Source organism: Stenella coeruleoalba (assembly GCF_951394435.1).
Source record: "Stenella coeruleoalba genome assembly, chromosome: 16".
In the NCBI taxonomy this organism is placed as follows: Eukaryota; Metazoa; Chordata; class Mammalia; order Artiodactyla; family Delphinidae; genus Stenella; species Stenella coeruleoalba.
Window position 1 is genome coordinate 83,121,322 of NC_137162.1, and position 13,619 is coordinate 83,134,940.

Here is a 13,619-nt window from a genome sequence, read left to right on the forward strand (position 1 = left end):
GCAGCTTGTCACTTGCCACTCACTGATAGGGTTTTGATATGAGTCTGCAAGCAGTTGATTTACTATGCAGTCAAACCTCTCTGCTAAGGATAATCTGTATCTGCAGCCACTCCCCAGCGCTAGCATCACCACCTCAGCTCCACCTCAGATCACCAGGCATTAGATTCTCATAAGGAGTGCGCAACCTAGATCCCTCGCATGCGCAGTAGGGTTCACACTCCTGTGAGAATCTAATGCTGCCGCTGATCTGGCAGGAGGCGGAGCTCAAGTGGTAATGCGAGCGATGGGGAGCGGCTGTAAATACAGATGAAGCTTCGCTCGCTCACCCACCCTTCACCTCCTGCTGTGCGGCCTGGTTCCTCCGTGGCCTGGGGTTGGGGACCGCTGATCTAGAAGATAAGCAAAAAGAAGTTTAAATCACATGAAAGTCTCCACGTGAAGATAAAATGTCCCATCAGTGAGCTTAGTGTTCTGTGGTCTGCTCTCCCAGGCTCCTCTCTGTGTAAGGTCTCTGACCTTGGACCTGACTGGTTCCCAGGAAATAATCACAAACCACTATAGGCCGTACCCTGTATATGTACTTTTATAAAGTAGGGCTCCACTTAGGGAAGTCCATTTTATTCCATAAAAGTGCCAAAGCTGTTAGAAAATAAGTGAAAACAAATGTAAATGTTGTAAAACATTAAGTATATTAATGAAAGAAGTATATGGAAACTGCATTGTAAATGTTCGTTTGAGGGTGTTTGTTTTTCTCCGTTTTTACATCTGAGGCATCATGGAGCTTAGCTGGTAATCGCCATTCAACCCATTCAGTAAACATTTATGGAGCATCTTCTATTTTGTTAGGTCCTGTGCTAGGTGCTGGCTGCACCTCCCTCATGAGGCTGGCACAGGGGTCCACAAGCTGTGACCTGCTACCTGTTTTGTATGGCCTGCAAAGCTAAGGATGGTTTTTACAGTTTTAAATGGTTAAAAAAAATTCATAATACATGAAAGGTATATGAAATCCAAATTTCAGTGTCCATAAGTAGAATTTTATTGGAACACAGCCATACTCAGGGCAACAGACAGCAAGCTGGAGATTCTTCCTCTCTGGCCCTTGACAGTAAAAGTTTGCAGCCTCCAGCACTGGGGAAAACAACACACATTCTTCACTGCTTGAAGGATGTTTAAACTATGCTGAAATTTAGAGTTATCTCAAGAAGTTCCATTGCCACTAGATGGGGGCCTTGGAAATGACTAGGCCTGGATAATTTCCATGATGAGTTCTTCATTGCACCCCTGCCTTTCCATTTGAAGAGGATCATAATTTCTGTGTTGCTGAGAATGGAATTCTGATAGTTCTACCACATCTGCAGGAAATAATCCTGGCTGCTTCCCTGTTGTTGACCGCAGGGATGAGTCCCACATCAATCAGTGTGGTCGTAACAGAATGGGCTGAGTTTTAGGAAGGTTGGACAGAGGGAGGCACACCTAGGCTGAGAATCTTACACACACACACATGCTGCACTTGTGGGGTATTTTTCTTTTTATCTTAATGAAACAAAAATGGGCTTATATTGGACATACTAATTTTTAACCAAACTTTTTTTTTTTTTTTTTACCGGTATGCGGGCCTCTAACTGTTGTGGCCTCTCCCGTTGCAGAGCACAGGCTCTGGATGCGCAGGCTCAGCGGCCATGGCTCACGGGCCCAGCCGCTCCGCGGCATGTGGGATCCTCCCGGACCGGGGCACAAACCCGTGTCCCCTGCATCGGCAGGCGGACTCTCAACCACCGTGCCACCAGGGAAGCCCACCAAACTGCTTTTTTTATTTGATAATATCTTCCTACATCTGCAACTATTCATTACACACATCCACATGTATTCTTTTTAACCATATAGCATTCTATAATGTGAATATACTAGAAATCTATTGTTGGACATTTATCTTACTTGCTGTATTCTTTGCTGTCATAAACAACATTACCTATATATCTTTGTTTTGATTTCTTTGATTTTTTCAGACAAATTTCTAAAAGTGAAATGGCCAAGTTTAAAGAGCATATACAAATTATAAGGCTTTTTGATAGACTGTCCTAATAAAAGACTACTAATTCATAATCCCACCGGGAGGCTATACAGTAGGACCTCTTTCTCCACAGCCTTTTCAACATGAGCTATTTTCTTTTTCTTTTCTTTTTTTTTTGCGGTATGCGGGCCTCTCACTGTTGTGGCCTCTCCCATTGCAGAGCACAGGCTCCGGACACGCAGGCTCAGCGGCCATGGCTCACGGGCCCAGCCGCTCCACAGCATGTGGGATCTTTCCGGACCGGGGCACGAACCCGTGTCCCCTGCATCAGCAGGCGGACTCTCAACCACTGCGCCACCAGGGAAGCCCGCTATTTTCATTTTTTAAAACATTCCTGCTGGTTCAACAGGCAAACAGTGCTGATGGGTGGTTTAACTTGCATTTCTTTAATTAGTAGTGAAGTTTAAGACTTTTTCATGTTTTTTTTGTCATTTTTAGTCTTTGATTTAGTGCTACTTCATGCCCTTCATACATTTCCATTTTTTTCTATTGGGGTAGCTTACTTTCTCTTACTGATTTTCTTTAAAGTTTACTATTTTATTATAAATATTTTTCCTTCAGATTTTTTGTGTTTTTTGACGTCCACAAATGTAATGGTGTCTCTGTTCTCTAATTCTCACAAGTGGGCACTATTAGCAGTTTATCAGAGGCTCAAAAAGGTGACACAGATAGTAGACAGCAGAGGCGGGATCTGAAACAAGTCCCATTTAATTCCAGCGTCTATACACTCTTGTCAGTTACTACACAGTAGTTAGCAAAATGTCCCAAGACAGCTGTCTCAATAACACTTGGAATAAAGACACAGACCTACTAGAGAACGGACTTGAGGATATGGGGAGGGGGAAGGGTGAGCTGTGACAAAGCGAGAGTGGCATGGACATATATACACTACCAAACGTAAGGTAGATAGCTAGTGGGAAGCAGCTGCATAGCACAGGGAGATCAGCTCGGTGCTTTGTGACCGCCTGGAGGGGTGGGATAGGGAGGGTGGGAGGGAGGGAGACACAAGCGGGAAGAGATATGGGAACATATGTATATATATAACTGATTCACTTTGTTATAAAGCAGAAACTAACACACCATTGTAAAGCAATTATACCCCAATAAAGATGTTAAAAAAATAAATAACACTTGGGAGTGCAAATTGTTAGAAATGCAGACTCTCAAGCCTCAGCCCAACGAGTCAGACACCGAGATGGGGCTCAGCCATGTAGCTTAGCCAGCCCTCCAGGTGCTGCTGGTGCCCACTTAGGCTGGAGAGCCACTGCACTACACTACCCTTCATTCTGGATTTCCAGAGTAAGTGGCTGCACTAGATTAAATGAGGTAGAAGGATAAACAGGGAAATGGCAGCACTGGGGAGGGATAGAGAAGCCCTCGGCTGCCCCAAGGTGTATGTGATGTCTTCTGTTCCACGTGCCTTCTCCACCCTATCCTCTGGGAGGCCGGCCTCCACAGACTGTCCTCGTATCCTCCTCCCTCACACCCTGGCCTCCCTGCACTGAGGTCACAGTACGAACACTCCCAGTCCCCTTCCTTCCAGGTTGCCATGAGTTGCTGCATCTCCTGACCCAAGGCCACGGCTCTGGCAGGTGGCCCTATTTCTCATGTTCTGGTGACCACTTCCTTTCTTGGCCCATCTGCTGTTAGGAGCCTCAGGGCTTTACACAATCCCTAATAGTCCTCTTTTGAAATTTTATATATTTATTTTATTTTGGGCTGCGTTGGGTCTTTGTTGCTGTGCACGGGCTTTCTCTAGTTGTGGCGAGCAGGGGCTACTCTTCATTGCAGTGCATGGGCTACTCACTGTGGTGGCTTCTCTTGTTGTGAAGCATGGGCTCTAGGCACTCAGGCTTCAGTAGTTGTGGCATGAGGGCTCGGTAGTTGTGGCGCACGGGCTCAGCTACTCCGCGGCATGTGGGATCTTCCCGGACCGAGGCTCAAACCCGCGTCCCCTGAATTGGCAGGCGGACTCTTAACAACTGCGCCACCGGGGAAGCCCCCCTAATAGTCCTTTATTAAACTCTCTACCCAGCTTGAGGGTGCTATCTATTTCCTCTGGGATCTTGTCTGATAGAGTTTACAAGGCCCTTCCTGGACCCTCATTTCTCCAGTCTCCTCTACTTTTACTCACTTGTTGTTGGTTGGTTTGTCTGAAGTCCCTGGAATGTACCAAGCTCTTTGCTGCTTCAGGACCTCTGCCTGAGGACCCACTGCTTCAAACACTCTTCCTCCTCTTCTTTGCCTGGCTGACGGCACGTCTCAGCATAGATGGCCTTTTCTCTCAGAGGCCTTGTAGATCTTCTTCCAAAATCAGGTACCCCAGTCATTCTCTGTCAGACACCCTGCTCTTTTCTTTCATAGTACACATCTCAACTTGTAGTTGCGTAAATAAGTTTGTGTCCATTTGTTCAGTATCCGTCCTTCTCACTGGCCTGTGACTCCATGGGGGCAGGGCCCATGGCTGCTTTGTTTACAGTCATAAACCTCAGCACTTAGCGCACAGTCTGGCACGCGGTGGGTACTCAATAAATCCAGAATGAATGAGTGACTGTCTATTCGCCATCCTTCCTTAGTCATACATCTGGGCTCCAGGGAAGTTCCTTTGAGCACAAAGGTGCTGGCGAGTCGTTTCAGCCCCCGCAAATAGCAACTTTTATAACTGGCTGGTGGACAAACCACTAACCAGACCCACAAAGCCCAAGAACAGATTTATCCCACAAATACCCACTCAGCCACGACTACTCTCATCCCCCTGGTAAGAATGAAACAAGAGGGGAATGCACGGGGCTATAAAAGCTATAAGACTCAAAGATGGGGTGCAAAGTTGGGTTATAAATCTAAGGGGAAGAAAGAGCAAAGCAGCTTGCCTATATAACCTTTGAGTGACTGTCCTGATGCTATAACGTGCACAAAAGAATGGCTTCCCAGGGGAAGTGCCAACACCTGACATCCACATTGTGGTCTCCCACATCATATGCCAGTGTTTACTTAACCATTCCCTTATTTCAACAAATATTTAATGAAAGTCTATGTACCTGTTATGGTGTGCACAAAGGGAACGGCTGTTAAGGCATTCAAAAGGAGCTAAGTGAGAGAGGGTTATGTAAACAACTGTCATGCAGTGTAAAAATATTATAGCCTCTACGTAGGAGCACAGCGGGCAAAGGATAAAGGGATGCCTAGTCCTGTGGAAGGCTGCACCGAGAAGGCAGCACTGAAGTAAGATGATGTAAGAGGCAGACGCTTGTGGGCAAAGGGGGAGGGAAGGCATTCCAGGCAAAAGACACATGTGCAAGGGCAATGCAGGGGGGTGTGGGTTAGGGACAGAAAAGCCAGCCAGAGTTATATCACAAAGGACCCTGCAAGGGAGCTTAGCAAATTACCTTTGGGCAACGATCAGCCAGAGCATTTAGAAGCCCAAGAGCAGCTTCTGGTTTTCCTTAGTTTGTTAAGCGGTGTCAATTAAAAATATATATTCACAACCTGAAAGTTGAGAGTTGTGTTTTATTTGGCAGGAATTTTTAGGACTTCAAGTCCAGGAGGCAGCATCTCAACTAACCCTGAGAGAACTGCTCCAAGGAGGTGGGGTGGGGGGGGAGCCAGGATATATAGAGGTTTTGTAACAAAGGGCAGGTAGTCTGAATGTCAAAATATTACTGTTAAAGAAAACCAGGTATGTCAAGTTATGGAATTTAGTATTTTTCTATGTATGGGAAGATGCAAGAGTCTGGGCTCACCGAAATCATTCCTTTGATATGCACCTCAGCTATCTGGGGCCAGCATCCTGTGTTTTAATATCCTGAGTTTCCTCAAGGCGCATCAGCTCACCATCAGCTGTGGCTGCAATCGCTGATGACTGACATTCTCTGTTTACTGATACGACAGGCAATATTCCATTTATCAGCTGGCAGCATGGGAGGACAGTGTTGTAAGACTACACAGAGGCACGGAGACTCAAAAAAGAGGTGAAAGTCTACAAGAGAGGGAAAAGGTGAACACGTGAACCAAGGCAGAGGCAGTGCAGATGTGGTTTCTACTACAGATGCTCAGTACAATGTCCCAGGTGTCACAGTGGAGGAGAGTATGAAGAATGACCCTAGGACAGAGCTCTTCCTTTTTTTTTTTTTTTTTTTCCCGGTACGCGAGCCTCTCACTGTTGTGGCCTCTCCCGTTGCGGAGCACAGGCTCCGGACGCGCAGGCTCAGCGGCCATGGCTCACGGGCCTAGCCAGTCCACGGCATGTGGGATCTTCCCGGACCGGGCGCGAACCCGTGTCCCCTGCATCAGCAGGCGGACTCTCAACCACTGCGCCACCAGGGAAGCCCAGAGCTCTTCCTTTTGCCTTGGCCAACTGCCCAGTTTTACCAAATGTGGCAGAGGTGGTAGTAAGATAGGGGTCCTAATGAAATCGTGAAACCAGCTTTTAACGACTGAATTGCGAGGGGTCTGCAGGACTTCCAGGTGAAAGCGTCCACTAGGCGGCTGTCAGAAGCCTGTGGTTTTTGAGCAGGATCTGGTTAGCGATACGGACTTGTGGCGTCACCAACGTGAATGGGAAATGACAAACCTAAAGAATAACATCTAAAACACTGAGTGTGAAACCCAGTGTCGGATTTAACACTTTTCCTCCCTTCTCGGCTTGGACCAGGGAAGAACTCATTTCCCGAGAGGCTCAGGAAGGACCAGCGTGCAGAGGCTTTGCGTTCCAGTTGCTGGAGGGCCACCCCCACCCGCCGGACTGGAGAAGGGCACCTGCTTTTGCTGCTTCACTTCCCTGGAAACTCCGGATTCTCGCCGCTCCAGGACGGGTCCACCTGCACACAGACCCTCTCCCCCTCTAGGGGCCGCCGCCTTGACCACGCCCCGTGGCTTGACGTCACCACCCCACCCCCTCCTTCCCGGTTTCTCCTGACTTCCCGACCACGCCCCGCGCCTCGGCGCGGCGCTTTGGCGTCATCACAGCGCGCCCCGGGGCCTGGCGCTGCGCTTTGACGTCTTCACCACGCTCGCTCCCTCCCCTCAGGTGTTCAAGCTTCGCGCGCTGCCCGAGCCTCAGCTCCACGGTTGAACGTGCGCTCTCTGTAGCCTCTCCCTTGCGTCATGTTCCCGGCCGTCTCCTCTCCGCGGACCCCGGGGCCCGGGGCTCGAAGGGGCCCGCTGGGCGGAGTCGGGCCGGGCTCCACGCCCCGGGCGACCAGCAGGAAGGGTTTGGCCCTGGGGTCTTCGCTCAGCTCTCCGGTGCTCTTCTCGCCGGCCGGCCGTCGTAGCTCGCTGAGCTCGCGGTGAGTGATCGTCCCGGGTTTGGTTTGGCGACTCACAGGCTCACGGGCCTCCAGAAGCCACCAGAACCGGGGACGGCGCGGGACGCCAGTGTATTGGGAGAAGAGACCTCTGTCACCCTTGCATCCTTGTGTGTTATTTTAGTCTCGCTTTAATTCATCAATTGAGTCTTCGCATCATGCACTTTGCATGGAATTACCTTTGTGTAGAGGTGAAGAACACATTGGATTAGAATCAGTGGTTACCCGCCTCACTCTTAGTACCCCTGTGATCTGGTGTAGGTCACTCGTGATCTCTTCGTCTGCGAAATGGCGATAATGATACCTGACCAGAGCCTGCGAGGAGTCAGTATGAAATGCCACGATGCAGATGTAAAGTGGAGAGTGAGGACCTCAAACCCTGGAAAATCATTATATGTGCTTAACATACTAACTGCCCTTAATATCCGCTGGTGGATAATTAAAGGGATTTTAGCTACAGAAGTTAGCTTTGTAGCCAAATTAATAGGGAAAAGGCTTTCCATAAGCAATGCGATAAGACTAGTAGTTTTGTTAACAAATAAAAGCGTGGCACACCAGTTCACGTCACTCGTGAAACCGTGGTCTGCATCTCCCCTTTCATAATTAAACTAGAATTTTAGAAGAAGCTAACATGTGTCTTGAGTGGTTTCTTTTGAATTCATCTATCAAAAATGAATTTTCCCCTGCAAAAAGACGGTGATACTGGATCTTGAACTTATAGTTAAAATTTATCTATAGAAGTTTGCAATACTTTAAAGGAGAAATGATTTTTAAAGAATACCTTGTATCCTTTTGCGTTTTGTAAAGTGCTCTTCAAATGGTAATCTTGTGATTGTTTTCTACTCCTTTTGAGAAAAGTCAGTGAATAAAAGTCATACTTGGTTTTCTTTTTTTTTTTTATTTCTTCTTATCTTTCGGTAATCATTGAAAGGAAAAACCTTTGTTATAATACTTTGTAAGAAACAATGCTCTCAGTCACTCTGCATCTCCTCAGTTAATCCTGTGATAAGAGGTAGAATAACTTTTATACTAATAAATTTACACTGGTTTTCTGAATGTTAAGAAGAAGGGGAGAAGGAAATATAATTTCTACTGCTGTATCTGTTATCGAAGACCAGGTAGCAGCAGATACTCACGACCCTATTTAATTTCTTGATTTTGATTGTATAAATCTGGTAGATTCTTATAATTCTGTATCTGATGAGAGCTTAAAGATAATCTAACCCAATGTTTGTAAAACATTTTTGACCACAGAGTATGATAAACTCTATATTCTATTTCGTTTTTTAAAAATGTTGATTGAGACCCATAATTTGAAAAACACTGATCTAGTCCAGCCTTCTTATTTCACAGCTAAGGAGGCAGAGTTATAAAGAGTTTAAGTGAATAGATCATGCATCTAATTACTAGAGCATGAAAGTCTGAAACCAAGTTTTCCTAAATCCTGTCAGTCTTTTTTTTTAATGAAAAATAAATTTAATAACACAGTATATATGAGCCAGAGTTTTTTCACTGTTATACTTCATCTTCTTGTTTATCAGAGATTTTTCTCTTTATTGCGAAAATATATACATAAAAATTATAATGAATAATGGAAATTTTTAAGTTATGAGTGAAATAATATGGTTCCGTTTCTTTAGAGGAACACCTACACGAATATTCCCGCACCACTCCATAACTGAGTCTGTGAACTATGATGTGAAAACATTTGGATCTTCTCTCCCTGTTAAAGTCATGGAAGCCTTAACATTGGCTGACGGTGGGTATCATTTTCCATTTGTCTCTGTTAGCAATGCAAAATGAAGCCTAGGTCTGGCATGGAGATTGAAATTTGTGCGTTCTCTGGTATACCTTCACTTCAGTGGAGAGAAGTAGGTGGCTTATTTGGTTTTTCATTGTAGTTGAGAAATATGATAAATTTGGGAAGCAGAATGAGTTCATTTTAGCACAATCAAAATAAGTGTTTATGGTTGTACATACTGTATATGCAAAAGTTAGTCCAATTTCAAAAGTTGATTGAGCATATGAGTATATGAGTATATGCTTTTTAAACAAAATCCAAAAAACTACTGCCTCACATTACTGGGTTTAATAATTCAGTAGAATCAAGTCTTACCTCCATTTCTGGATCCTATGTAGCACCCTAGAGGCTGTATGCACAAATTTATGTTATCAATTTGGTGCACCATTAGAAGATTCTCCTGGCAGACAATTAGAGTGGAAGTGTGGACGGTGCAGCCAACACAAGCTTTAGAAAGACACCGTTAAGGATGAGTTGGGGTGACTAGAAGAGCAAAGTTCAGAGCATCCTGTGATTTCCTGGAACAGTGTTTTTGAGACTGCAGGTAGTGACTGAAATCAGTTTAGTGGTTCATGACCAGCATTTTTTTAAAAAATGAAGTAAAATAGATTGCAAAATATCAGAGTGCTTCTCATTTCGTTTTATTAAAATTGTGTATGAATGCATCATGATGTAAAATGGATTTCATACTGTGAATGACAGTCACAAAAGTTTAAAGTACTCCGTTCAACAAGAAGGAATATTTCTCATCAACTTGAACCGGCACATCTTGCCAGTAAGTCCATGGGAGCTTCAGGTCCAATTATTTTCAGGCAGCTAAACTTCCATGAACCTCTGTCATGCATTGTTCCTATTTTAAATATATATTTTCTTTTCCTGTCTAAAAATTTCAGCTTAAATTGCATTTAAACCTTTTGACACACTCCTGGTTCCTGCCACCAGATCATGTTAATAACAAATAGTACACAGCCTCAGAGGAGAGAGTCTCTAGAAATCAGGATGTGTAAATTGAAGAGTGTGTAAACTTGAGAGGAACTCGTCCTCACGTGGAAACTTCCAAGTGCTAGTCAGTTGGTGTGCTGTGTTAGCGTCCTCGAGGGTTCACCAGTGGAGGATTTGGAGCTGCTGTAGTGCTTTCAGGAAAAGAAAATACGGAGCAGATACTCCAGTTCAGCAAAAAGCCCACCCTTAACCTAGGTATGATGTGGTATTTTAGCTTGTACATTATTGATGCCTTTTATTTTGCCCCTCTACCCTGACTTTAGTTTTATTTATTTATTTTTTTTGCGGTACGCGGGCCTCTCACCGTTGTGGCCTCTCCTGTTGCGGAGCACAGGCTCCGGACGCGCAGGCCCAGCGGCCATGGCTCACGGGCCCAGCCGCTCCGCGGCATGTGGGATCCTCCCGGATCGGGGCATGAACCCGTGTCCCCTGCATTGGCAGGCGGACTCTCAACCACTGCGCCACCAGGGAAGCCCTACCCTGACTCTAAACGAAGAGCAAAGCTCACATTAATTAAATTTCTACGGCCGCTAATACATTTACTCAGGTTTACCACCAACATGTACAACAGCAATAGAGCAGTCTCCCTTATCCACAGGCGTATGTTCCAAGACCCCCAGGGGATGCACCAGACCCTGTGTGTACTGTATTTTTTCCTGGACGTACATACCTGTGATAAAGTGTAATTTATAAATTAGGCACAGTAAGACAATGTCCAAGTTGCCAGCGTCACTTCTCTGTGCTTTCAGCCATGTTTAAGTAAAATAGGGTTACTTCAACACAGGGACCGCGATACCGCAACAGTGACTCTGATAACCTGCACTACGACTATAATTGGCTAATGGCCGGGTGGCAAAGGAATGATTCACCTCCCCATCAGGACATCAGGACAGTGTAAGATTTCATCACAAACTTAAGAAGTGTTATTTCTGGAATTTTCCATTTAATATTTTGGACTGCAGTTGACCACGGGTAACTGATACCATGGAAACTGAGGATGAGGAGTGACTACTGTATACTAATTTAGTTTTGTCACTTAATACGGAATGTAACCCTTTAGGTCACCATATAATTAAGTAATTTATCATACTTTCAGAGAGCTCTTATTTGAAAATCTTGTTCTTTTGAAGGAACGTGATTTTTCCTTGAAATATTTTATATATTTAATGAGGTTTATTATTTGTGTTGCTTTATCAAAATTATGAATGTTACTAAATATAATATTATAAAAAGTAAGATATCTGTCTCTAACAAAACTTAAGAAATATTAAACCTAGGCCCAAAATATACTTTTTGCCTTTAGATATATTTCTAAAAGTAGTTGTCAAAGTTAAATGGATCTCTTGTTTCGGATATTAATAACTCTTGAATTATTCAAGAGTATTTTTTGTTGGTGAGTTAACCTCGTGTGTGTGTGCTGAGTACTTTTTTAGGTGAAGATGGTGCCAATGAAGAAGATTTTGGTGTGAGGAAGTTTTAAGTTTTTCTTATTCATACTTTAAGATTAATTACGTACCTCATTTTTTTTCTTCAGTTGACGATCAGCTGACTGTTCACATAGATGAAGGTGGATGGGCTTGTCTGGTCTGCAAAGAGAAACTCATTATTTGGAAGATTGCTCTGTCACCTATTACCAAGGTAATGGTTCTTTAGAGAGCTGGAAAGAGAGGAGAGGATTCCTGATTGGCTCTGAATTTTTACCCTAAATTTTTAGAGTTGTTGGAGGACCATAATTTGAATCTACTCAAGCATTATAGATTTGCATTTTCACAGCAATATGAAATACTGAGCATATCATTTCAAAAAAGTTTCTCCCCTTATCATGATTTTAAGCAAGATCCATCTTATTTACATTTAATAAAATTAGAGACATGGAAGTTTTTAATGAATGTCATGCTAGTCACTCTGTCTAATGAAGTCTAAGACTAAAAGCCATCCACATAAGCTGATGAACTGAGTTTATTTATTTATTTTTTTTAAGGTTTTCAAAATAACATTTATTTCTTAAAAGTTAACATGTGCATAATAGGACACCAAAGAACACAAGAAGCGAAATACAAAGTCATCCATCATCACAAGCAGTTTACCATTTGATGTGTCCTTCTAGGTCTCGTTTGTGTATTTAAACACAACCAAGCATCCATTTTTATGGAATTAAGATCATACAGTTATGTATCATGCTTTTTCACACATCGTGAATATTTACCATTTCAAAGTCCCAGAGCTATGAGTATTTTGATAACCAAAAATACACTACACCAACTCAATCTGGAAGGGAAAAAAATGTAATCCTTTCTTGGCGACAAAAACTTCAGAAAAGACAAAAATGGCAACAGTCCTCTAGATAAAGATATTGGCAGAGTTATGATTAAAATACTACATTCCCTTAACGTTCAATTAAAAATGAGACATAAAGCAACAGAGTACCCAAAGTATAATGCTTTTAAGAGAATTCATTATCTGATCTAAACTATTAAAGTATTAGCAAGGAGGTATATTTCTGCTAAATTACTTAACAATGTATTCCTATAGTACAGCTAAGAGATGCACACACATCAATGGTTATCATCAAAATATAAAAAGGAACACATCCACATACTTCCCTCCCTTCTGTACTTCCTTCTGCCCCTCTGCTGCCAACCTAATGAACAAGTCCTGGTGTACATTTCTCAGATGGTTTAACAATTCCATGTCCAAGATGCTACTTTTTTACCAATTATAACAAAGATATTTACAAATTGGTTAATTCGCTAGCTCTACTTTTTATCATACATTGTCACCTCAGGACTCCTAAAAAGCCTAGATGTTGCAAAATAATGAATGAACCTTGTCCATAGTAGCCATTGGTACTTTACTAAAATGCACATTTAGACCTATGGTTATAACCTAAAACTGTCTTCTAGATATGGAGATACTAGCTAAGAGCCCTTCCCTTCACCCTTCCTCTTACCCCTCCTCCAGCATATCAGCGACTAAGTACAGGACTCTATCTAACTCCAAGAGGTGGATTAACGTAGACGCTCCCAGAAGACACAGCCCTTCCTAAAAACCAACAAAAGGGCATTTATTAAGGGGTTATTTTACTACCTCTACTTTTAATATACTTTGGGCATTAGGACTTGCTTATTCTTTAATACACAGCAATATTAACTAAAACACACAAATAGAACAATGGTTAGACAATCTGAACTTGTCTAAAGACTCATGGGCACAGATTCCTTCTCTGTACTTCCTTCCCTGTCCGCTCCCGCCTTCCCACTACCCAGTGAATAGTCAGCTCACTCTCCAAGACTCAAGTTTAACAATTTCCACTCCCCCAATACAACCATTCCTATGAATTAACAGAAAACAATACTTAAAAGGTGTTACTTTTAACTCTCTACTTTCAACATATGTTGTGCACTTTTACACATCTAGAAAGATTAGATGTTTCAAATCCAGA

At 43.4% G+C, this 13,619-nt stretch overlaps 1 protein-coding gene across 2 annotated transcripts in view; it reads left to right on the plus strand.

Moving 5' to 3' along the window:
• Positions 1-7,056: 7,056 nt before the first annotated feature.
• The window catches only part of NUP133 (nucleoporin 133), a 58,132-nt gene continuing 51,569 nt past the window's right edge, over positions 7,057-13,619 (plus strand). For both annotated transcript variants that reach the window (XM_079900754.1, XM_079900755.1), the window contains exons 1-3: positions 7,057-7,356; positions 9,015-9,133; positions 11,712-11,815. In XM_079900754.1, the coding sequence (XP_079756880.1) occupies positions 7,175-7,356; positions 9,015-9,133; positions 11,712-11,815 (405 nt within the window). In that variant the 5' untranslated portion in view covers positions 7,057-7,174. The remainder of the gene's footprint in view (positions 7,357-9,014; positions 9,134-11,711; positions 11,816-13,619) is intronic.